General features: G+C 43.5%; 1 protein-coding gene across 12 annotated transcripts in view; it reads right to left on the bottom strand.

The window, feature by feature from the left end:
* The window catches only part of DNAH7 (dynein axonemal heavy chain 7), a 270,148-nt gene that overhangs the window by 131,592 nt on the left and 112,411 nt on the right, over nucleotides 1-26,145 (bottom strand). For all 12 annotated transcript variants that reach the window (XR_012154342.1, XM_073306229.1, XM_073306230.1 and 9 more), the window contains 6 exons: nucleotides 19,238-19,387; nucleotides 17,790-17,972; nucleotides 16,743-16,919; nucleotides 16,361-16,492; nucleotides 12,994-13,218; nucleotides 9,521-9,718 (listed from right to left, as the gene is read on the bottom strand). Coding sequence is in view for 11 of the 12 variants with exons in the window: in XM_073306229.1 (XP_073162330.1) it covers nucleotides 9,521-9,718; nucleotides 12,994-13,218; nucleotides 16,361-16,492; nucleotides 16,743-16,919; nucleotides 17,790-17,972; nucleotides 19,238-19,387 (1,065 nt within the window). In the remaining variant the exon portion in view is untranslated. The remainder of the gene's footprint in view (nucleotides 1-9,520; nucleotides 9,719-12,993; nucleotides 13,219-16,360; nucleotides 16,493-16,742; nucleotides 16,920-17,789; nucleotides 17,973-19,237; nucleotides 19,388-26,145) is intronic.

Here is a 26,145-nt window from a genome sequence, read left to right on the forward strand (position 1 = left end):
TCGACATTCTGAGAGGTGCACTGTGGGTAGCTATCCCACAGTTCCCGCAGTCCCCACTGCCCATTGGAATTCTGGGCTGAGCTCCCAGTGCCTGATGGGGCCAAAAATTTGTCACGGGTGGTTATGGGTAAATGTTGTCAGTCAACCCTCCCTCCATGAAAGCAACGGCAGACAATCATTTTGCACCCTTTCCCTGGATTGCCCAAGCAGACGCCATAGCACGGCAAGCATGGAGCCCGTTCAGCTCACCGCAGCAGTTATGACCATTGTAAACACCTCCCGCATTATCATGCAGTTTATGCAGAACCAGAACCTGAAAAACCAGGCGAGGAGGCGACAGCAGCACGGTGACGAGAGTGATGAGGACATGGACACAGATTTCTCTAAAACCGCAGTCCCGGGCCATTTGGAAATCATGGTGTTAATGGGGCATGCTCATGCCATGGAATGCCGATTCTGGGCCTGGGAAAAAGTACAAACTGGTGGGACCGCACAGTGTTGCAGGTTTGGGATGATTCCCAGTGGCTCCGAAACTTTCACATGTGTAAGGGCACTTTCATGGAACTTTGTGACTTGCTTTCCCCTGCCCTGAAGCACAAGAATACCAAGATCAGAGCAGCCCTCACAGTTGAGAAGCAAGTGGCAATAGCCGTGTGGAAGCTTGCAACGCCAGACAGCTACCGGGCAGTCGGGAATCAATTTGGAGTGGGCAAATCTACTGTGGGGGCTGCTGTGATGCAAGTAGCCAACACAATCATTGAGCTGCTGCTATCAAAGGTAGTGACTCTGGGAAATGTGCCGGTCATAGTAGATGGCTTTGCTGCAATGGGATTCCCTAACTGTGATGGGGCTATACACGGAAAGCATATCCCTATCTTGGGACCAGACCACCAGGACAACCAGTACATAAACAGCAAGGGGTACTTTTCAATGGTGCTATAAGCACTGGTGGATTGCAAGGGACATTTCACCAACATCAACATGGGATGGCCGGGAAAGGTTCATGGCGCTTGCGTCTTCAAGAACTCTGGTCTGTTTAAACGGCTGTGGGAAGGGATTTACTTCCCAGGCCAGAAAATAACTGTTGGGGACATGGAAATGCCTATAGTTATCCTTGGGGACCCAGCCTACCCCTTAATGCCATGGCTCATGAAGCCATACACAGGCACTCTGGACAGTAGTAAGGAGCTGTTCAACTATAGGCTGAACAAGTGCAGAATGGTGGTAGAGGGTGCATTTGGATGTTTAAAGGGTCGCTGGAGCAGTTTACGGACTCACTCAGACCTCAGCGAAACCAATATTCCCATTGTTATTGCTGCTTGCTGTGTGCTCCACAATCTCTGTGAGAGTAAGGGGGAGACATTTATGGCGAGGTGGGAGGTTGAGGCAAATCGCCTGGCCGCTGAATACATACAGCCAGACACCAGGGCGATTAGAAGAGCACAGCAGGAAGTGCTGCATATTAGAGAAGCTTTTAAAACCAGTTTCATGACTGGCCAGGGTACTGTGTGACACTTCTGTTTGTTTCTCCTTGACAAAAACCCGCCCCCTTGGTTGACTCTAATTCCCTGTAAGCCACCCGCCCTCCCCTCTTTTGTTTGCAAAGGAAATAAAGTCACTATCATTTAAAAAACATGTATTCTTTATTAATTTATTATAAAAATAGGGAAATAACTCACAAGGTAGCCCGGGTGGGGTGTGGGAGGAGGGAAGGAAAAGGCCACTTCAAAACTTGTTGAATGAGAGCCTTCTGTTGCTTGGGCTGTCCACTGGGGTGGAGTGGTTGGGTGCCCGGAGCCTCCCCCTGCCCACGTTCTTGGGCGTCTGGGTGAGGAGGCTGTGGAACTTGGGGAGGAGGGACGGCGGTTAAACAGGGGCTGCAGCGGCAGTCTGTGATCCTGCTGCTGTTCCTGAACCTCCACCAGCTGCCAGAGCATGTCCGTTTGATCCTGCAGTAGCCCCAGCATTGCATCCTGCCTCCTCTGATCTTCCTGCCTCCACCTCTCATCTCGATCGTCCCTCCTGTCCTCACATTCATTGGCCACTTTCCTGTACTGTGCTACTGTGTCCCTCCACACATTCTGCTGAGCTCTGTCAGTGCCAGATGACTGCATGAGCTCAGAGAACATTTCATCACGCGTGTGGTTTTTTTGCCGCCTTATCTGAGATAGCCTTTGGGATGAAACATTTGCAGCTGCTGGAAGAAGAAAAGGGAGTGAAGTATTTAAAAAGATACATTTTACAGAACAATGGCTATACTCTTTCACAGTGAACAACACTATTCACATTACATTGCACATGTGATTTTGGTACAAGGTCACATTTTGCATCTTATATTGAGTGCCAGCGGCTTTGGTGTTAGAGATCACACACGCAGGGCCGGGCAACAGAACTCGGCTTGTGGCGGCCATGGTAAGCCATAGTCTTTCAGCTTCTGCAACCTTTATAACAGCAGCACCCTCCTTTCCCATACCAAGCAAAGCCCGTTGAGTTGGCCATTTAGTGCTGTGGTTTTCATGTTAACGTGCAGCAGCAGAAACCAAACTAACCCCGCCCCATCCAATTCTCTGGGATGATCGGTTTATCCCTCCCCCCACCATGTGGCTGGTATCAGGGAAGATCCCTGCTAGCCAAACATGAACAGCTCAGCACCAATGCACCCCCCTCACCGCTTGGCTAACTGCGTGGAGGATTTCTTTTCAGCCACAGGCAAACAGCCCAGTAGGAACGGCCACCTCTGAATGTCCCCGTAATTAAATTCCAGGTTACCATGAACGATATCACTTTCCTGAGGATAACACAGAGAAATAAAGAATGGATGTTGCTTGAATGCCAGCAAACACCGGGACCATACGCTGCCAGACTTTGTCAGGCAATGATACCAGATTACGTGCTACTAGCATGGCGTGGTAAAGTGTCCTACCATGGAGGACAGAATAAGGCTGCTCTGCCCAGAAACCTTCTGCAAAGGCTTTTAGAGTACCTCCAGGAGAGCTTCATGGAGATTACCCTGGAGGATTTCCGCCCCATCCCCAGACATGTTAACATTGTTTTCCAGTAGCTGTACTGGCCACAAATGCATCCCAAGTACTCAGGGCAAATTAATCTTAAAACACACTTGCTTTTAAAACATGTACTAGATTTAAAAAGGTACACTCACCAGAGGTCCCTTCTCCGGCTTGGTTGGGTTGGAAGGGTATTTCAGTCAGGATGATAAAAAGATCCTGGCTGTCGAGGAGAACGGTATGCTGTGTGCTCTCCTCAAGCTCATCCTCCTCCTCCTCCTCATCTTCCCCGTCCGCAAAATCCTCAGGCATGGTGGAGAGTACCCCATCATCGGAGTCCACGGACAGGGGTGGGTAATGGTGGTGGCCTCCTCTAGAATTGCATGCAGCTCAGCGTAGAAGCGGCATGTCTGGGGCTCTGTCCCAGAGCATTCGTTTGATTCTTTGGTTTTCTGGTACGCTTCTCTGAGCTCCTTAAGTTTCACGCGGCACTGTGTTGCGTCCCTGCTGCAGCCTCTGTCCATCATGGCCTTGGCGATTTTTTGAAATGTTTTGGCATTTTGTCTTTTGGAATGTAGTTCTGATAGCACAGATTAGTCTCCCCATACAGCAATTAGATCCAGTACCTCCCCCATTCGGTCCATGCTGGAGCTCTTTTTCAATTCTGGGACTGCATGGTCACCCGTGCTGATAAGCTCTGCATGGTCACCTGTGCTGATGAGCTCGCCTGGCCAAACAGGAAATGAGATTCAAAAGTTCCTGGGGCTTCTCCTGTCTACCTGGCCAGTGCATCCGAGTTCAAAGTGCTGTCCAGAGTGGTTACAATGGTGCACTGTGGGATAGCTCCCGGAGGCCAATACCATCGAATTGCGTCCACACTAACCCTAATTCAAAACGGCGATGTCGATTTCAGCACTAATCCCCTTGTCGGGGAGGAGTACAGAAATCGATTTCAAGAGCCCTTTATGTAGACAAAAATGACTTCGTTGTGTGGATGGGTGCAGGGTTAATTCAATTTCACGCTGCTAAATTCGACAAACTCGTAGTGTAGACCAGGCCTCAGGTCCAAAACATCCACTAATTTTGGGTGCCCAATTTTGAGGGCCTGATTTTCAGAGTCCTTAGCATTATATAGCTCTTTTTATGTTCAAAGCTCAGCTCCTATTGACTTCAGTAGCAGCTGTAGAACTCAGCACTTCTGAAAGTCAGACCCCAGGGTCTCAAGTCAGGCAATGAGAAAATGAGAAATACTAGTTGGTTAGTGACCACTGGTGAAAAGTTTGGTTTAAGTGACTTGCGTAGCATTACACAGGAACTCTTTGGCAGAGACAGGGATAGAATCCAACTCTCCAGGGCAGTGCTCAATTGCATTAACCAAGAGACCATCCTTTCTTTTCTTGCAATCCCCTGCCTCATTCATGACATGTTCCAACTTCGGCAACAAATGAGGCAGGGATCCTACAGATAATCTCCTTCACTACACATCTGAGATTCATCCCTGAACAGGTCCATCCTGTGTACTGAGTGAGGCTGGAGTTCTGTGGGAAAAATAATAATACAGATCATGTAACCGAAGACTGTATTGTAAGGCATACACAACATGGGACATTTTCAAACTTTTGAGTGCTTGCCACCTCATTAAGAGTGAGTGAGAGAGAATGAGCGTGTCTGTCTGTCTTGAAGTCCCAGTCTATGCCATGTAATTCTAGTAAGTATTCCAGAGCTGCTGGAACTCCTGCCTTCTATACTTATATCAGAAAGAAAGTCTGGTTCAGATGCTGGAGTATACCTGCTGAATAGAAAGATGTTTTAAAAAATAAAAAGTCAGTGGAGCTGGATGAAAATTCCTTGTTTGCAGACATTTCCCTTTCAAAAGGCAGGTTATCAAGTTTAAAAATTCTGAACATGAATGAAGTCCTTGGCTGAGAAGATCTTATCTAACAAATAATAATAGAAATTGTGCTGATATTTCCACTAGATCCAAGAACTATGGTCATCTTGGCATCCTTACAGTGACCATTACTATTTTGGTTAGTTTCTTCTTCATTTTCTGATTTGGAAAAACATATATCATGAGTTTGGGGCACTTATGTAACAATACATGTATTTCTTTTGCTTTCAAATTCTCTCTCTCTTGAAATGTGGAGTTGTTTTCCCTTGTAGTGAGCAGATCCAGCCAAGAGACTTCCAACTGTTTGATATTTGAAGGAACCTGCCTGGACGGTTTGCTTTCTCTTTGCGTAGCCAGTCCACTTTTCCATTGTGGACTCCTGTAAAGAGTCCTTTGGGAATCTAAATTTACTTTGCATGATTTCACCTATTACTTCTTTGTTTCAGTGACTGGATCCTTTCTCCTTCCTGTTTATGTTGGTACACAACTGCTGAAGTGGTATCTTATTAGACAATGTCGTTTCCTCCTTCTGAACTTTCCACGAATACTAGAAGTACATTTTTTGTTGCCTTTAGGTCAAAGAAATGTGTTTCTTCTCTTCTTGTTTTGAGCAGTTTTCCTTATTGATTAGGTAGGCTCCAATATACTTATATCTATTGTGAACACTTTGCATTTCCTTTTTGTCAAAATTCCTCCAGCCAAGGCTCCTTGCTGTTGTGTCCACCATCTCAGAAATTCTAGGACTGGTGTGCATACTTGTTTCTATTTGTTAACTGTAGTGAAGGACTTCATAAGTATTTGCATCTGTTTCTATGTCGTCTTTCACAAGATGTAATCACAATGCAGAATAGACAAATGTAATATTGAACAGAGGAAGTTCCGTTTCTCCAAATCTGACTTTGAAGTTCAAACCTTTCTCATGGGAAAAAAGGACTCGTCTTTGAAGAGTGTTTATTCTACTCTCCCATATAAGTAAACCCATGAGCTGGAAATAGGAGAATATTTCAAGTTTGTGATGTATCTGTGTTACTGAACCTTAGTTAAGGGTCTGCAGTTACATCCCTAAATTCCTGAGGTATACGAATGGATAAAGGTGGGTGCTGTCAGCCCTCAACTTGGCTATTATCACCACCAATATTTGTATGAACACCCTCAATGTAGACGAAAGAACAGAATAATTTTGTACTGGTAGTGTTTGTTACTGTGTAAAAATCACAGAAATAAGTTATGACATCTTTGTTGGGAACATGGGGAAAAGGACGGCTTTGCTATGTTTTAATTAACTCCTTCGGGGTTTGGAGGTTTAAAAGACAGAATTTATGTGTCCGTTTATTATCTGCTGCCACTCCTACCCTAATTTTGTCAAATAATATTTAATTTCTGAGGATTCCTATGTGAGTTGTTGCTAACTTGGAAAGTGTATTCCCCTCATCTCCAGTAACCACTATTTTATCCTATATGCTCGATTGGAGGCTACTGAGATACAATACTGCAGCCCCAGAGTCTGCTTTCTGGTTAGGGAGGTGGAGTTTGTCTCCTAGGCTCCATGCAAGCTCAATTACTGAGATTTTATACAAGATTAGACAACTGCATGCATGCTGTGTTTCAGTTTACTACATTCCATCTTATTTCTGCTCTTCTAGCATCACATCAGAAATTTTCTGCAAGCATGTAATATTTCAAAAACTTTTCCTTTATCAGGTTGTGAAAGATTAAACAGACTTGTATTTTAAATTAATAAATCTAGCTGAATGTTCTTAATTACACATATACTTTTGTTTTTGTGATCTTTTAAAATAGCTATGAAATGTAGTGTCAAATATTACTGCGCCAATTTTAGTGTAGTGTGCGCAAAATACAAGAGATTACTTTTGAGTTAATTAACAATGTGGCTAAAGAGATCCTAAATATAGTAATCAAATATGAATTTGTCCAATGTAGCTATGTGGCACAGCTTGTTAAAATTGCTGCTGTTCCGCCTCCAGAATGCTCAAGTTCTAGTATTAATTTGTATACCTGTAACATGATTTTCACAATATCATCATAGTCCATTAGATTGACTTTCACCCCAGGTAATTCCAGGACAGAATATACCTCCACATAATTCATAGATAGGACCAAGGAGCTGTATCATTGGCCATCTGTTGCTGCAATTATGGCCTATGGGATGGAACAGTGGCCACCAATTCAGAGGTTTGGGACTACTTAATCTGAATAACCATTCATCCAATAGCTCCTCTCCCAGCCCACTCTAATGGCCCCTTCGGTACTTATTCTGGGACCAGTGCAGAACTCCGCCTCTACAGAGCAAGGGGGGGAAGTCCTCTCCTGGCTATTTTACCAATGCACCCTTACCACAAGAGGAGGGGTTTCAAGAGATTTAAGTGGGGCAGAGAACATTAAACAGAGCCTCCCAAAATGAGGGGAATTTTACCCTTTGAGAGCTCAATACATTGGCAGGATTGTCAGTCTCTACCCAGCGAAGGTCCATCAAAATAGATGCAGGTCAGGAATGAGAGAAATAAGCAAAATTTGTTTGGAAAAGCCTGTATTGTACAGGTCAGCACTAGACAACACTATTACACTTCCATTTTCACCAGTAATAAAATTTCAGCAACCGTATTTCAGAGACTTTCATTGATTATTCATTTACACTTTCCTAATATTTTAACAATATGACAACATAAAAATTAAATTAAACAAAGCCCGCTATATTCCTAATTGTAATTTTAATTTTCCAATGTTGTTAATGAATAGTAAGTGAATTTATAAAAATCAGAATCAGCACTAATGAAAAAAGCCACTTTCCTGAATAACTCCAGTGAAGAGTTGGTCTAATCACAGATAGCATTAGCACAATGATTAATTGCATTAACAACACTTCTATTATGGTGGGGGGAGGGGACGAGAGAGAGAGAGAAATGTTTGTAGGTTAACAATAAATCTTCAGAGAATTTTAATAGAGGTTTGATTGAGATCATAAAGATACATGTCCTGGATAATGAATCTATAACTTCATGCAATGTAGTTGTAGCTATATTGGTCCCAGGATATTAGAGAGAGAAGATGGGTAAGGTAATATCTTTTACTAGACCAACTTCTGTTGGTGAGAGAGGCAAGGTTGTCTCTCTCATCAACAAAAGTTGGTCCAATAAAAGATATTACCCCTCACCCATCTTGTCTCTCTCTAACTTCATGTAAACGGCTAACTGAATTTAACTCAAAGGAGCTTTGCTGGCGAAAAAGTAATCCTTTGATATTTTTGTTTAGTACTTGCACTCCTAAAGGTAAGCAACACTATAGTGAAAATAATTCTATTTTTATATTTATCCAAAGCAATTATAATAGTGTATTTTAGAGTAATGTAAAGCATTCTGATAATTTGTTTAAAACAAAATTCCTCTTTATACCAAACAAATTATGATGTATATTGCAGTAGATATTTTCCACAGTAAACAGTGACAGACTCTTCAAATTTGAATACACTATACCAGTTCAACTGTAAGACCTTATATTTTTTCTTGAAACCATGTTTATTCTCTATTTTGAGTTTAATTGCAGAATCAACGTGTGTATCACTATTTTGCCTCTCAGTTACATAAAATTTTTGATAAACAAAGTCCTGATAGACAAAGATCTTGTTTTTACCACCTTGTATACTTCCAATAAACAGAAAACAGACTTATCAAGAAATCTGAGATATAATCAAGCACTATATAATAGACCATTTGCTAAAAGTAATCCATAGGATTATTTTGACAAGGAACAAAATCATTATAAACTGTTTTTGTCAGTCAAGCTCTCTTTGGCTCCCTCAAGTGAGCCTAAATGCCCCAAAAATCATGTCAGATGGAATTTGCTGTCTACTCTGCACACTCACTTTACTTGGTGAATTAGTAAAGTCTACACAGTTGCACCAATGATACACTGGAATTTTAAAGGATCTTGTGATCACAATAATCACAGGAAAGTTATAATAGAATAATACAACAGAAGCAATAATATAAAGTTAAAGTTTTATCAGCATGTTCTGGTGATGCCAATAAATCATGACACCAGAGCTTAAGGCCTCAGTTCAACAAAGCACTTAAATATCTGCTTAACTTTAAAGTTGACAGGATTTAAGATTATGCATGTGCTTACATTCTTTGCTGCATAGGGATGATTTTCTGAATCAGGGCCTAAGTGGTGTTTTAGCAGAACCCCAAGGCTGAATTTCTTTGCTCAGAAATATTTTGCAAAACATACAAGTATAATTCAACAAATTATATTTTTATATACTGGATTCACACCATATCATTATTATTTATCTCACTGCCATTAGGGGTGAACACCAAACTTTAAAAGCAGCAAAAGCCAAGCTGTGTATCATGTATGAGGAGCAAAAGATTTTCCTTTTCCCCCTCACAGTTACACAGGATGAACACAGTACTGTTACTTGACCTTAATAAAAACTGGTGAACTTCTCTGATCTACATGTTTAATAAATAAAACTAATATTAGCCATAATTTCACATCTTAATATCCAGTAATTTGTTTCTTGATTTGATTTTATCCACAATTTTGGCAGTTTAGTCTTCACCATACACATTTTAAACCATATAATTTCAAAAAACCCACTTACAATAATATAGATACTCTTTCCAGTTCCTGTTGGCCCCACAAATATGGAAGGTTTTTGATGCACTGTCAGCAACTCCATTAGCGCAGAGTATCGAATAGTATCCAGAGTTGGAACAATGATTTCATTAAACATCATATCTCGAGATATGGGAGGAGCTGATTTGAGTGTTTCCACCCAGGGTTCCCATAATCCTGCTCCCTGTTTTAAATTATATGAATATTCAAACATTTAATAGTAAGCAATAAAACCAAAAAGCTCTGTATTAATATGGTGGATTGTATTATACATAAACACTTAAAGGATAATCACTACTAAAAGTTGTTATTTTCATGTTTGTTTCAGTGTCAAAAATTGGACTACACTTAACCAATTTTGTGCTTTCAATTCAGAGTACTTAAAAATACAGAGAACCAGCTGTTGCTTATATGAGCAAAGACATCAAGATAAAGATTTTGTCCTAAAGAAAATAAACAGTTACTGGAACTTTTCAGACCAATTTATCACTAGAAAAAATAAAATAATAAATTTCTTACCTGATAATTTTCTCTCTTATAGAAGCTTCTCTCCTAATTCATCACTAATATGTAATACCTCTCTGTGGAACTCAGAGTAGAATGTGGCTGGAGTCTCCAGGACTAAGACCCACGCTTCATCTCAAGCCACCAGAAGACTTCGTTAAAGGTGCAGAAATACTCCAGTAACCAATTATTGTCATTATGACAACAATTTGTAATTATTGACTAGCCTTAAGGAAATTATTGTGTGTAAGTCTCCCTTTAGAGAAAGATTTCAATGTTAACAAAGTATATTCCTGACATTTACCAGACTACTGGAGTGAGATGAATAGAGAGAAGTTGCTAACAGAAAGAAAATGATCAGGTAAGAAATTTCTCATTCTGCTGCACAACTTCTCTCCTCATTCATCACTGAAGGAAAGTAGTAAGTAGTGAATCATACAAACAGACAAAAAAAGGATAAGCAGAGTTTTAATTACTATCAGAGTAGAATAATAGACAGAAATACGAATTACCCCCATAGAGAGCAAGATATTTGCAATTTAAGGAATTATTGGGGAAGCCACGGAAAACCACCTTTCTATCAAGCGATGCCTCTGCAGAGAAACGGAACCTACTTTGCAAATCTTTCCCAGGTGAGGTCTATACACTTTTCCGCACAGTACCACTGGGGAACTTGTAGAGGGAGCATTAACTCCTCCTTCAGCGTTCCCAGATGCTTACCATGCCAACTGGTGCACGATTTTAACAGATTGTCTGCAAAAACTTTGAGGCCCTCAAGTTCTGGCATTTTGGACAGAATCAGTTGAACAGGGTACAACTGGCAAATGTATTCCATACACTTGGGATATATCTTCAGAACACCAGGAATAATTATTTATGCCACAACCTTCTTAAGGGGTAGTAAGGATTGCTACTCTTATGAGCTGGATGAAACCTTGATATGGCTTGAGCTAAAACCTCTTTAAACTGATGCATCCACCATTTAAGTCAATGGTAAGAGACAGTTAAGGGGCCAAGCCTAAAACAAAGCCTAACAGAGTCTTCCCAGAAACTAGCACCAGCTAGGCAAAGGGTTCAGTTGGCTATTGAGACCAGGTGGTTATATGGTGGAGGTGGGGAGAGAATATACAGAAACTGAAAACAGACTGAAAGAGACACCTGAAGGAACAGCTGAAATATGTGGCTTATCCTGGAAGAAACCTGGGGAAAGGTTTTTTGGGTTACAGTGTAGGCTGAAAAGTGTGCTCTTGCTGTAGTGAGCAAAAGAAGCTATTTTCTGCTATTTGGTTCAGACACACAGAACTTTGTACATTCTTTGTAAACAAATAAAACTGCATCAAAAATATCTATCACCAATTTCTCTTCCAAACTATGACTTGCTGCTCAAGTAGAAAAGGGTCAACAGTACAGATTGATGGGAGAACTATTTTCCAATAATTGTGGAAGGAAGAATTTACCTGGAATGGAATGGTTTCTGGAGCTATACACTGAAAAATTATGAATGGCCCTGTTTCTCTGATCACATGGCACTAACTGACATTATCTATTAACGTGTACATATGCACAACTTGTGACCTAAGCCTTGATGTAACAACTAAGAACCTTTTCTTAAGACTCTGGATGCAGAAGATAGAGCAAAAGGAAAAGTCTTGTACAGGAACTGTGAGCTCTCAGATACAAATGCTTTGTCTTTGTAATGCTGAAAAATTTGTTGGTTTGAAGGAAAACTTAATATGGGTTTCTTTGGAAGCTTCTTCTCCAGATTTTTTCCTTGGGTTAGGGTAATGCTAACCCTTGGAGTTAATAGTTACCAAAGGATTCCTATGCTGGCTTTCATGGTGAGAGTTGAGGCTTCCTGCTGTCTCAGCTCCTAATTTCTCTGTTTCCCCAAACTGCTCCCCTGCACATTTGGATGCACAAGATATCTGTTTAGGATGCCTGATTGCTATTCATGGGTGTAGCACAGCTTTCTTATAGCTATTAATTATTAGAAGCCATTGCTCTGGTCACAAATCACATCAATGATTTTACCAACGCAGAATCCAAGACATCTCACTCCAAGCAAGGATCATACTCCCTAGATGGTGACAGGTTTCAGAGTGGTAGCCGTGTTAGTCTGTATCAGCAAAAAGAACAAGGAGTACTTGGTGCCACAGGTATTCCTCGTTCTTCTTACTCCCTAGATAATAAGCCACCACTTGCTTGCCACCAAGCAGGGTTCCCTTACCAAGTATATGAAAAACCTTTGCTCTGAATGGCTATATCTGAGGCCCTTGTTGAGACTTCCCATGGTGGAATCATGCTTTTGGGTGGGAGGTTGAGGCCCTAAGCCCAGCTTTCCAACTCAAAACCCTCGAAAAGGTTGGTGGCTTTTGGCAGCACAGCATAGTTCATCCTCACAAGCCCCATGCCCTGGCAGAGCGAAGATCAGTAGCTTGCAGTAGCAGGGCATAGCTCACCCTTCGAGGTTCCCAAAAAGCTATCTATAGCACCTCAAGGACTTGGTTCAATGTTTGCATGGCTTCTCTTCTGCTGGGATGAGGAGCAGAGAGACCCCACTCGAGCAGTGCTGTATTGGAGAAATCAGAGGGTTAGAGCCTCAATATTCCAGTGCTTCCTCAGCTGATGAGTGGCAGCAAAGATTCAGGAACTGAAATGAAGCCATTACTGCAAGAAAATTAATTAAAATTAAAAAATTATAAAACCAAGTGGTTGGTAGAAACTGAACTGTCAATTGGTTCCACCACCAGAAGTAGAAATTCTGGTGACCTGAGTTGATGGGCAGAGCTTAGTCCTGGAGCAACAACAATGGAATGCCTCTGAATTTCACAGGTAGGAGGTATTGTTACCCATTCATAATGAATGAGAGAATCTGTGCAACAGAAATGATACCATATAGTCTTAAACAAAGATTACTTAAGAATGGGCGTCCCCATTTTGTTTTGTAATCCTCACCTTTTTGACAAACCGATATTCATAAATTGTTCCTTCTGTAGGAAACGGAACTGTGAAGTTCTTTGATGATAGTTGATCAATACCACTCAGCAATTTATATTTTTCTCTTGTTTCCTCACTAATTGGTCCACCAAGTAGTTCTCGCACGATCTTGTCAAATTTTAGTCGATCATCCTCCTTACAGCTAGCTCCTACAGACCAGATCAGTGAAAACAGGAAAATACCCTGGAGTGGGGGCAGGGAGAATATAAAGTAGCTCTTCAGTAGCTGTGTACTACAATATGCCTATCCTTTGCTCACTGAAATCAATGAGACCTTTGCCATTGATTGCAGTAAGAGCCGATTGGGCCAAATGTCTTAACATATAAATTAAACATATAATAAAAATATTATAGAAGTAATGAAATATGACAAGGAATATATTACACAGATATGACAGCTCAATCTGTGTTCTCTTGTGCTTTCCAGTACTTGAGAAAGCCTTTTATAGGAATGCAACATGTGATCTTATTTATTCATTGGTTTGTTCTTTTAAAACAGCAATTAATTTCTTTATTTGCTAAACACCAACAGCTCAACAGAAAATAAAGGAGCTTAGCCTTCTGACTCAATGAGCTTACATTGTTAAATAAATAATACAATATCAATATTTCACGAGATGACCTTCTATGGGCCCTATTCATCATTGCCTTACTTCCCCTTTGCATCAACTAAGGCCCCAATCCTGCAAACACTTAGAGATATGCTTAACTTTACTCCCATGATTTAAATCAATAGAACTACTCACAGCAGTAAAGTCAAGAGTAGGCATAATTGTTTGCAAGATTGGGCTTTCAGCAGGTGCAAAGGGGCTGGAGAGCAGGGTAAAGCCCCACTGGAAACATCCTTGGTGAAGAAGATCCCTGAATAGGAGAATGTTACACTTCTGTCCTGCATCAGCACCAGGCACTATAGATTTACCTGAAAGCAGGGAAAACATTTTTTCAAGTTTTATTTTCAATATAAGACCACCCTATGTATAATGAAAATTCTTTTGTTGGTTAGTTAAGCTCACATTCAAGGATCAATCTATATCTATCATCAGGTGGACAAAAACACCCTTATGAATATACTGTCAAAAATAAGTTACCATTACAGCTGGTTAAAAAATATATTTTATTTTTTGTGAAAAATTTCAAATTTTCATCAACTTTTTTTGGATTTTGGAAAAAACCCTTTCACTTTTTTTATTTTGATTTTTCCATGAAAACCTGACAAATTTTGACAAGGACAGAAATTTTCTCATTACAATTTCCATTTTGTCAAAAGGCATTATTTGTTGTAAAAAAGTTTCAGTAAAAACATTTCAACCATCTCTAATTACTATGGCGTAATATTGATATCACACTGGGAAACTGGAGTTACTGTTCAAACTAATTGGTAATGAACAGTAAATGATAAGTTAAAACGTTTTCAAAAGATTCATCAGCATGACCACAAAAAAAAATGTGTGAACTACGGGCCACATCCTCAGCTGTCATAAATCAGCATAACTCCTTTGAAGTTAATGGAACTATGTTGATTTATATCAGCTGAGGGTTTTACCCTTTGTCTACTATAACAACTGCATCTGTGTAAGCAACAAATGAAGCTCTATGGCTAGGAAGGACCTCATGCCAAAATCTTCACTAATAGTGTCCAGCATCATAATCAAAACAATTTGTATCTTGCAAAATTGCTACTGTACAATCCATGTGTTTGGAGGTAGAGAATTAGTAATATTCACTGCACAGTGAAGCACAGAACTGAATAGTATATGAACAGGTTCTTATCTACTTATAGATACAATATCAACCTGCAGTTATATTTAGAATGTACTGAAAGCATGGAAAAGACACTGTGGTAGATAGTGGTGATGTAGGTTTGTTAGCAGGATTTGGGATTGAGGGGTGGTGTCTCCTTTCTGTACTGTCCATATGAGTATTATACCCACTCATCCCAAAGAATGCTTGCAAGGTTCTACTTTCTCTGCCTCCACCACCAAAGCAGAAGAAAGAAGTGCAGCAGATGGTCCTATTCCAGGAAAGATCCCCTTGTTATTTTATATACTTCTTTCTGTTTAAATCTCCAAACTTTTGGTTCCAGAGAAAGAAAAGGGAGAAAGAGTGAACTGCTCACTAATGTGTAACAATTGGCTTTAAAAGCCAAGAAATTACAAGGAAAGGAGAGAAAGCTAAACCAGTAATTATGTCTACATTGCAGGCTTATCCTGGGCTCACACCTGGGTTGTAGCCAACTCCCCTCCCCACCCCACCCAAACCGTCTTCATACAAAACCCTTATGCCTAGGCTCACATGTGCTTTGAACTGGGGCATAGGTTACAGCCCAGATTTTGCTTTAAGGTAGACTCTGAACACAAACTTTGAAATTCAAGATTAAGCTAATGTCTGGAAAGCAAAGCTCAGCTTTTGATAGTCCTCCAAGGCCACAGATCTTGGCCTGCATTTTCCTGCCCTTCTACCTATTCACTTCCCACTTGTCTCCCATACACTGTAAGCTATCTGCTGCTTTATATACAGTGTTTAACCCTTCATTCCACATGGTCTGCTCTATTTCTGCAGTATTCAGCTCACCTCAGCCAAACAGTCCTAGAAACTTCCATCTCAGCTTGCTGCTAGCTGGCCAGAAGATCATACCAGGGTTCTGGTTAACCTCTGGTGTGACTAAGCAAAGAACATGAGTTTGGGAGATGTACTCCAAATCATAAATTCATAGATATTTAGGTCAGAAGGGACCATTATGATCATCTAGTCTGACCTCCTGCACAACGCAGGCCACAGAATTTCACCCACTCCTGCAAAAAACCTCACACCTATATCTGTGCTATTGAAGTCCTCAAATCATAGTTTAAAGACTTCAAGGAGCAGAGAATCCTCCAGCATTGTATCATTGGTATAAAAACATCTCAAAGAGGTTTGCTGAGGTGAGGATCAAGCGGACCATTGTACAGTGCAGGGATCACATTAAAAACCTAAATATGGCCTACCACAAGGCAAAGGATGGGAACTGCAAGTCTGGCAACTCCCCATCTACCTGCCCTTACTACAAGGAGTCTGACTGGGACTGTGGCAAGCACCCAAGTATAGAGCCAGATGCTACAAAACTTATTAACAATTTATTTCAGTAAATCAGACATGAAAGACTAAACTGTGTGTTAATTAAAAAAGTACCTAATAAGAAGGTAACAATTTTTCCCAGACAGAATTTATAGGATGTTTATTGTGATGACCAAAGATTGTTGATTTTATTGTTTATGGGTCCATTCCTGGCTGTGAAGTCCAATTTGGGACTTACCATTCCATGTGTTAAAAAGATGAATGTTGCCTACCTCAAGCCAAGAGAAAACATCACGTTCACTCATGGCTTTAATTTTGGCCTCATCAGCAAACTCATCCATCATGCAGTCCATGAGATTCATCAAGGATCGAACTAAGTTTGTGTCTGAAGTAGGAGACAATTCCTGAAATAACAGAAATGTTCTCTATGGCACGTGTATTTAACTAACTGAAAAGAATCCAGTGTACATTTATTTATTACTTCGTACAGACATGACAGTAATCCTCTATGGTTTATGTGCCAAAAACATGTACTAGAGCAAAATAAAAATATAAATGAAAAAAACCATTCACAGGACAGAATTTCTAATATACATGATCTAATCTATACACTCAAATTTGTTTTGCTTCTCATAAAAGCATTCTTTATCCTACCTTTGTACATTTTCTAATGAACTCAATAGTAAGTGGAACCATTCTGTCAAACAAGCCTACTATAAATTCTTTATGCATAGAGCTGACTCCAGGTGGCATTAGATTTAGCCAAGACACCATCAGTGGTCTCCAGCCTAACGTGTGAGGCTCCATGTAGATCATGCCACATCTAGAAACCTATTTAAAAAAAAAAAAGGATATCTGTTACCTTGTGTGATCGCTGTAGTTTTTCCTGCTAAAAAGAGCCTTAAACAATATTAAATGTTGTCCTATCCAGATTCTGAGGTCATTAGAAATTGGAGACAATTATACTATGCTGAACATAAAGATACATACATACCCCTTATCTTGTCAGAGTGTGCTTTGGTGAACTCTGAGGAAAAATTCAAACACAACTTCACCAGTGACTGGCCTGGTGGGGAAAGTGGGAGTATTCTCTTCTTCAACTGATTTAGACCACAATAATCAAGTTACAGCAGAGCATAAGTCGACAACTAGTAGTACCCAGCCTGCCCTCTCATTGACTTAAAATTGAATAAAAGATCAACAACGTTCCTGATTATTCCAGATATCCTGTTGTGCTTCCAATATTATACAAGTTACAGCTGATTGCACTTGCAGACTGCCCTGAGAAGGAAGCTCACACCTTCCCCTGCTATCCATCTGGCAGGTGCAGTTAGATAGTGAGCCAGAGGTCCATTGATCTTTGGTTTTACCAGAATTTGCCTGGTGGTTAATTTAAAGATTTGCTTCAAGGCTGTTTCTTTTTCCTTGTCAGAAATTCAAAAGGGCCTGAATGCTCTAGGTATGCTTTAAGGGACGTACATAACTTATCTCAGATAACATTCTTTGTCATTATCAACAATTTAAGAGTAATGACTACAACATGTTTTTGTTTTTTAAAGTTGCATAAACACAAACTGTCACATAGGACATTGTAAATGCAAAGAAATTGGAAAAGAAGCTCCTTCACAATATTAACTTGCCACGAAGCTTCAGAATAATAGACTATATTTGATAACCACTCTTTCAAAAATGGATACTTACAGTAGCAGGGGAAGCAACTTCTAAATCCATTGGTTCAAAAATAAGACTCATTTGCTGTGACATCTGAATGATCTCTCCACTCATGAGACATAGTTTCTTGTTATCATCCAGCACAGTATTCATATTCTCAATCCATACTGCATCTACTGGTCCATCAAAAATCAACCATTTCCTGTCTGGTGTCTGGTTTACAGAAAATATTTCAAAAGAATATTTAGCCAAGTAAATTCGGAATATTTTAGATCTAATATATTTCCATAAATCATATTTCTCTGAAAATGTGCTGAGAGCAAGGCTGTTACATTCAGAATTTATTTTTGGAAAATGAACAAAACATATGAATATTATCTAGTCTTAAAACTCTTATAAACATATACTATGGTGATCCTTAAAAGCTTGCTATCTGTAGGCCACATTCTGCCACTCTTACGCAGGCTGCACAGTATATTATTCCTCAAGTAGTATCACTGATACAGATTCTGATATTTTTGTTCATGATGAGCAGCATCTTGAAATCAATTGGACTACTAATAGAGTATGTTCCTACTCAGCATGAGTAAGAAGATTCCAGTCTTAGTCCCATTGACACCTGTGTGTACTTGAGGAGTAAGGTATATTCAATATGACTAAGTGTGCAGAATCCTGCCCATAGTAAGATACTACACAACATGTGTAAATAACCATCAGCAGTATTCAGGGTATTTCCCATGGGAAGTATTGGGAAGTACAAAGGGCCCACTTCTACAAACACTTACGCGTGTGTAACTGACTCACGTGAGCAGTTCCATCAACTTCAGTAAGTTACTAATGTGCTTCTGATGTGCTTAAGTTTATACAGGATCAGAAGCTAATAGGGCAGATATCTGAGGTAACCTGCTCTTCATGTGCCTGACCCACCTCTCATTGTAGTCAAGGCAAAGATCATGAAGCTGTTTCCACTGAGTCAATAGCAACACTCTCATTTACTTCAGTAGTGTAGGGGCAGGGATACCACGTATAAGACTTAAATATTCTTTGGAATACAAATGACCATATAAAACATCTATTAACATTCCTAAACATCAGAGTTACTCTTTAGGAACAGTTTCCTCCTAATCACTACACAGGTGTGCACTAAGGGAAATGATGCAAGGAGCCTCCCACAGGAGTACTACAGAAGGAGCACAAGAAATACTTGCTAGGAATGTGCAGAACCAGGCCAAATTGCAGTCCTTGCACTCAGTTCTTACAGGGGAGCACAAACTGCTCCTTCCAGCGTGATCAATGAGGTCACAGGTCCATGTCTGACTGCTCAGGGTGTACTAGGCTGCCATAAAGGTGTGTTGCAATAGTTGTCTCATTACAAGTTGTGCATACAAGGCACAATCAAGCCCCTACACATCAATATTGTATGTCTATCATAGAATTATTTTTACATAGATCACAAAATACATTAATCTTGTGTATACCAAGGAAGAAGCAAATGATCTAAAGCTCACTGCCAGGATGCCATCCGACCATTCATGTGAGACTGGATCAAATTGTCCATACAGCTGCCCCATGGTTATAGACTTGGGATTTATAACAGTGATCTGAACCTTGTTTTCCTCCATCAGCCCCTAGATACACAAAAATAAAATGTATTTAATTTATACAGAGTTTAATTTATAGTGTCATCTATTTTATTTTGGTTTCTCCTATTTTATATAATTACATCGTAAAACTCCTAGTACTGGGGCCAAGAAGGACAAGAACTAATCTGTGCAAACTGAACTTTAAAGATGATCTGAAAATATTTTAAAGAAAAATACCCTAACTGTATGATAAGGAGCTGGAGGTCAAATTTTGTAACTAAACAATATCCTGATAAATGAAATGTAAAGAATGGCAGTACTGTCCAGTGAATGTGGCACTAGATTGTGAGTTGGATGATCTGGGTTCTATTTCCACACCAACTGTGTGGTCTTGGACAAGTCCCTTCACCTCGTTGTGCCCCAGTTTCCCCATCTCTAAAATGGGAATAATGATGCCTTCCTTTGTAAAGTGTTTTGAGATCAACAGATGAAAATCACTACGTAAGTGCTAAGCACTATTGTTATTTAAAGCATATAAGGAGCTCTAATTTTATTTCTGGTTAACTGAAGTTGATCCTTTTCTTCTGTCTCTGACATGATTTAACATTTTATCCTACATGTATCTTATAGTTCTGAAGTGATAAGAAACCACTGTTCCATAGGAATGCATGGCAACCAAAAGTGACAACTCCCATCAGTTTGTCTGAGCACAGTCACGCTAGAACCTGATAATATAGAAAACATGCATCGCACTGTGCTTCCTCTGGGAAAAATTCTGTCTTAATTCTTTCTGGAAGTGAACGCTATTCCTCATTCCAAAAGCAGCACAACAGTATCAATTTCAGGATATCTTTATGAATCAGGAGTCAGGAATTCATTCATTCATGTTTAAGTGTTTTAACAGCCCTCCCCCTATGGAGAAGACATATCTTTCATTGGTTATGTTCCCTCTGTGAACTGCAAAATCTGGGAATTTTTATTATACTGTTTCAAAGGAAAGCCAACTCTTTCTGAAAGGATTTATGTTACAGCTCCCCTCCTTTCTTACAAGCAGTCTGTATTGGATTATAACTTAACCATGTCATGCTTTTTTTTAAATTTCCCAAAGAGAGAGTTGGGGAACACTGTAGTAAGTCAGTCAACCCAGGCTTTTAAGTTCATCTAAGCCAGTGGTGTTCAAACTTTTCCAGTCATGCCCCCTTATCATTAACAGAATCTGTCTGCACACACCCCCTCCCCGCCCCATTACAACACAGCCAAGGCTTCCTCAGCAGCAGAGCTTGGGCTGAAGGCAGAGCTGGGAGTGGAACTGGGGATGGAGGAGGAGCTGGGGCTAGAGGCAGTGCTGGGCTGGGGTTAGAGAGGGAATGAGAGCAGAGCTGGGGAGGAGTGGAGCTGGGGCTGGGAGTAAAGTGGGGGCGGGGTGGAGTGGGACGGGGGACAGATCTGGCCTGGAGGTGGAGCTGGGCCTGGAGGCAGAGCAGAACTGGGGGCTGAACAGGATTGGAGTCAGAGCTGGTTTGGGGGCAGAGCAGGGCCCCACTAGACCTTCCCAAAGTTTCTCCATGCCCCTTAGAGGGGTCCACCCCACAGTTTGGGGATCACTGCTCTAAGCAAAACAAAAGAGCACACTCATCATATCTATGAGAGGCTTCACTCATATCTATGAGAATATCAAAAATGAAACAGTAACAAAATATGATGTCAGTTCTAGAATTTAACTATAACCACATAATATGGCCAATTCTATCCTTGTCTAATATTATAATAAATAATTTAAAAATATATAAATAAAATAAATAAATAAATACAAATAAAATGCTGAAGCAACTAAGTTTGGGTCGGGACTTCAGAATGACAAATTCCTTACCTGATCATTTTCTATTAGCAGCTTCCCTTCTAATTCACCAATTAAATCATCAATTCAAGCCAATCAGAATAGTTCTTCCAAAGATGTAGAAATATTCCAGTTTTTTATTAGCATTAAAAACACAACTTAAATTTATATTGACTAGCCTTAAAGCAATTATGCATGTAAGTCTCTCTTTCAAGAAAATTTTCAATTTGTATTCCAGTCATTTACCAGCTACCAGGGTGAGATGGTTGAGAAAGGAAGCTGCTAATAGAAAGAAAATTATCAAGAAAGAAAGTTCTTATTCTGCTTTATAGTTTCTCTCCTTATTCATCACAAATAGTGTGACAGACCCAGGCCAGTTGAGTACGGCGGAGTAGTCCTGTTGGTATCCAGGAAGTGGGTGGGCGGTAAAGCGGCCCTCACCTCCTGAAGTACGCGTCGGGGAGTACAAGATCTGGAGAGCCCCATGCACTGAGTGAGCGTCAGAGGATCCAGCCAGTCTCCCCAGTCGTAGTCCAGGAGGTCTCCGACTCTGGTGACTTCTGCCCGGACCAACCTCTGGCGCACCAAGGGGGACTCCGCCCCTGCACATGGAGCTGGGGGTTGTGTAGCAGGGGCTCCACGAGGAGATCCGCCCCCTTGGCGGTCGCCACTGACCTGGTGGCCGAAACCAGTTTCCAGGTTCGGAGGAGTCCCTGGTAGAAGACTGGCAGCCCAGAGAGGTTTCGCAGAAGACCCCTCGGATGGAGATAAAGGAGCTACCAGTCGTATCAGAGCCCTCTGAAGTGGTGCAGGAAGGCGTGCGCAAGTACGCTCCTTGCCGGACTACCTGCACCATAAAAGAGTCTCTGCAGGGCCTGGAGGAGTAAGACGTGGACCTGGGTGCGCAGGCACTTCAGGCCCTGTCCTCCCTCCTCCAGGGGCAGGTGACCCAGTAGAGTCCTGGCCAGAAGAACTCCAGAACCAACTTCTGGAGGTTGGCCAGGAAAACCAGGACTGGGACCAGGGTGTTGAGCTGGAGCCAAAGCATGGACAGGACTAGCTGATTGAACACCAGACACCAGTGCCCTCCCTCGGAGGGAGAAGCACTGGAGTAGTCCTGCCCATCTCCGGAGCCGCTCTACCACCCTGCCCTCTAAACCTTTCCAGTTCTCCAGCGGAGACGAATGCGTGGCAGAAAAGTAAATGCCAAGATAGAGCAGCGGACCCGCACTCCACCGGTGGCCTGAAGCACAGGTGGGAGGGAGTTCGCCTGCCACCTGTCCCCGACCACCAAGCCATATTTATGACAGCCCCCCTTTTTTTCTCCAGGGCATAGAAGAAGTGAGAGCCATGATTCATCTCCCGAAGGAGGCGAATGCGGGATTGAACAAAGGCACCCCAGGCCCGATGGTCCTTGAGGGCCCGGAGCTCCTTCCGCTTCTCCTGGCATGCTCCACATAGGAATGGATCCTCGGGTCTGGTGGCCAGACGCCTCTCTAGCTCTAAGACCTCCCGTTCCAACTGCTCAGGACAGGGGACCACGAATGCCTCGGAGCATGCAGGGAGTTCAGGTGGCAAGGGGGCAGGAGGGGTTCCATCGGGGGGGCCCCCCAGGGAGGGACTGCGGAAGCGTGTCAGTGCTACCCTCCATTGCTGCCACGCCATCCCCAGCCAGCTCTAGCAGATGGGATGCACCCGGGGGCAAGGCAGAAGGCTTGATGTCGGTGGCCCCATTCCTGGTCTTTCAGGGGGCCTCCGCATCAGATGGAAGGAGCAGAGCTCGAGCCTTCCACTTGCCCTGCTTCCCCTGTATTTGGACTCAGCCCTCCATGGCATCATCTGTGGGCTGGCCAGAAGGGGTCAGGGGGCAAGGGCGATGGCATGGAAACACGGGGAGGTAGTGGTGGGGCAGCACGAGGGAGGGAAGATTCCCCCTGGGGCAGGCCCCCTCCCACGCCCGGCGGTAATCCCGCCACACCCTCCTCCATAGGCCCCGCCAGGCTGCATGCAGTGGTGGCGGGGCTCTCCCAGTTGTCTGGGCGCACTGGGGGATGTATCCCCAGGGCCCAAGCAGAAGCAGTGGTGGGCTGGGAAGGAGGAGGGGTGGCTCCAGGCGCCAGGCAGCCAGGGGCACCGGAGATGACAGGGCCAGTGCCCTGCCAGGGCTTGGGGGTCCCGGACGCTCCTCCGTGCCGGGCCAAGGGGCAGTCCCTCCAGACGTGCCCCCTCGCCTGGCAGCAGTAGCATCAGGCCTCCCCCATAGAGTAATGCACCCAGTAGCAGGCCCCCTGGTAGGGGATCAGAAAGGACCCCTCGAGCACCTCTCCATCACATGCCACCGGCAGCAGTTGAAGCTGCACCTGCCAGCAGAACAAGAGGACGTGACAGAGGGCGGGATCTTTGCAGCCCAGGGAGAGAGGGCTGACAACTGACAGCGGTTTCCCTAGGGCAGAGAGGGCGGATAATAGGGCAGCATTAGGGAGAAACGGAGGGACGGAGGTCAGGACCAACGGGACACCCAGGTCCTCCAGCGTCTCCAGACCCCCCCACCGCCTCCTGGGTGGCAGCCTCCAATGCCAGGAAGAAGACCACTTTCCCATACATTTTGGAGGCTGCCACGACAGCCGTAGGCCCCACCACCCTCGCCAACACCCACATGTAGATCTCCATGTGGGGCGAGGCGAGCACGTGGAGGCAACAGACACCGTGCTTCCTCGTCAAGGTGGGGAAGGGACCCCAGCTGCCCGAGATGATAGCAGAGGCGGTGGCCAGGAGAGATGATGTAGCAGCAGGCGGGGGAGCCACTGCCACCTGGGCATATGCCCTGGGGGCCGGGAGAGGGGCACCCACAGAGCTGGTGGATGGAGCAACAGGAAGGGACGCCGTGGCCGGTGGCAAGGCTGTGACAGACGGGGCAGTCCCTGCCATGGAGGGCCTAGCCTTCTTGGTGGGGCCCTTACCCTTCTTTTCTCCCTGGCCTTTCGCGCCGGCTGGGGGGCTCCCCCAGAATCGGAAGGGGCAAGGGACATGGCAGTAGTGGAGTTCACCCCGTTGTCCACCGCTGCTGGTGCCCCAGCGGGGGCGGTAGCTGGTGGTTTGGCAGCGGCGGTTGAGGTGGGAGCCACAGGGGATGGGGGGGGCAGGTGGAGGAGGGGCAGTGGGGGCTGCCCGAGGGGTCTCACCCACCTTGTCCCCTGCCATAATGAGCAGGGATGGAGAAGAAACACCGGGGGGAGGGTAGTAGGGAAAGGGGAAGCAGGTCGACCACTCCTCCTGGCTAGGCTACAGGCAGGGGAGGAGGGCGCCAGAAGGGGGGGATGGATGGGGGGGGGGGCTATCAAGGACTTGGGGGATTCAGTCACCAACACAGGATGGGATTCCGGCTCCTCTAGCTGCACTGGGGCGGGCTATAATAGCATTGGGGGGTGCAGTGAGACAGGGGTTCAAACTGAAACAAGGGAGGGGTCGCAGTCAACCCACATAAATATACAAGGCAGGTAAATTTGGATGGGGTAGAAACCATGGTACTCATAGACTCAGGGAGTACTATCACCCTAATTTTGGGTAAACTAGTGAAGAACAGCCAGTTAATGCAGACTAAGCATACAGGGGTAACCTGTATCCATAGGACTGTTACTACCCCATCATACCAGTGAAAATTGAAATTCAGGGAAATGCCACCGGGGTGAAAGCAGGGGTAGTCCCAAACTTCCCATACCCCATGCTCATAGGTAGAGATTTCCCCAGGTTTGGAAACTTGCTCCCACCAGAGGGATTGGAGGGAGAGGAGCTCCCCAAACTTCGGGAGGCTTCCACGGCAGAATGTCACCTCCCATTTTTCACAGAAATGTCCCAGGAACTATTCCCTGTCCCGGGGAAAGGCAGGAAGACCAAGAGAGAAAAAAGGCCAGCCAAGGCCTTCTGCTACAGGGACAGAGGGCCACCTGTGTAGACTGACGTACACAGGCAACCGAAGGGGAGGGCCCTGAGATGGAGGAGGGGTCAGAGACTGGTTCCAACCCCAACCTCATGGAACCGGCCGAGAGGGTGGAGACAGATCCCTCAGAGTATGTGCTTGTCATCCTAGACTATGCAACCAGGTACCCAGAAGCTGTCTCCTTATGAAACACAGCCTCCAAGAGCATTGCCAAAGAACTAGTGGCAATCTTTGCCCCGGTAGGGCTACCAAAAGACATCCTCTCAGACCAGGGAACACCGTTCATGTCCAAGCTGATGAAGGACCTGTGTTCCCTGCTCCATGTCCAGACACTGCGGACCTCGGTTTACCACCCACAAACCGATGGTCCAGTGGAAAGATTTAACCAGACCCTCAAGGTCATGATAAGAAAGGTGGTAAGCAAGGATGGGAAAGATTGGGACAACCTACTACTGTACCTCATGTTTGTCATCCGTCAGGTCCCCCAAGCTTCTACCGGATTTTCCCCCTTTGAGCTGTTGTATGGACACAACCCCCGAGGCATCCTAGACGTAGCCAAGGAGATTTGGGAGGAGAACACAGTGAGGGGAAGAACGTAACAGAGCATGTGTTACGGATGAAGGACACATAGCACCTAGAGAAGGCCCAAGAGGCCCAGCAAACCTACTACAACCGTCAAGCCAAGGTTCAACAGTTTCAATCCGACGACCAAGTAATGGTACTGGTAGCCACCGCTGAAAGTAAGCTGTTGGCCCAGTGGCCAGGGCCCTACAAAATAGTTGAACCCGTAGGGGAAGTAAATTACAAGGTGCGACAACAGGGACGTTGAAAACTGGAGCAGATATACCATGTCAACCTTCTGAAACCCTGGCATGCCTGAGAGGTGTGCACAGTGGTTCGAGAAGACCTGCACTCAGGGAACAGGTGAGGGTGTCTCCCAATCTAACGACAGCCCAGAAGAAAGAGGTAACTGAGATGATCGCCCAATATCAAGACGTATTCTTAACAAAGCCAGGTTGCACAATCGGG

Source organism: Lepidochelys kempii, chromosome 11 (assembly GCF_965140285.1).
Source record: "Lepidochelys kempii isolate rLepKem1 chromosome 11, rLepKem1.hap1, whole genome shotgun sequence".
Lineage (NCBI taxonomy): Eukaryota > Metazoa > Chordata > Testudines > Cheloniidae > Lepidochelys > Lepidochelys kempii.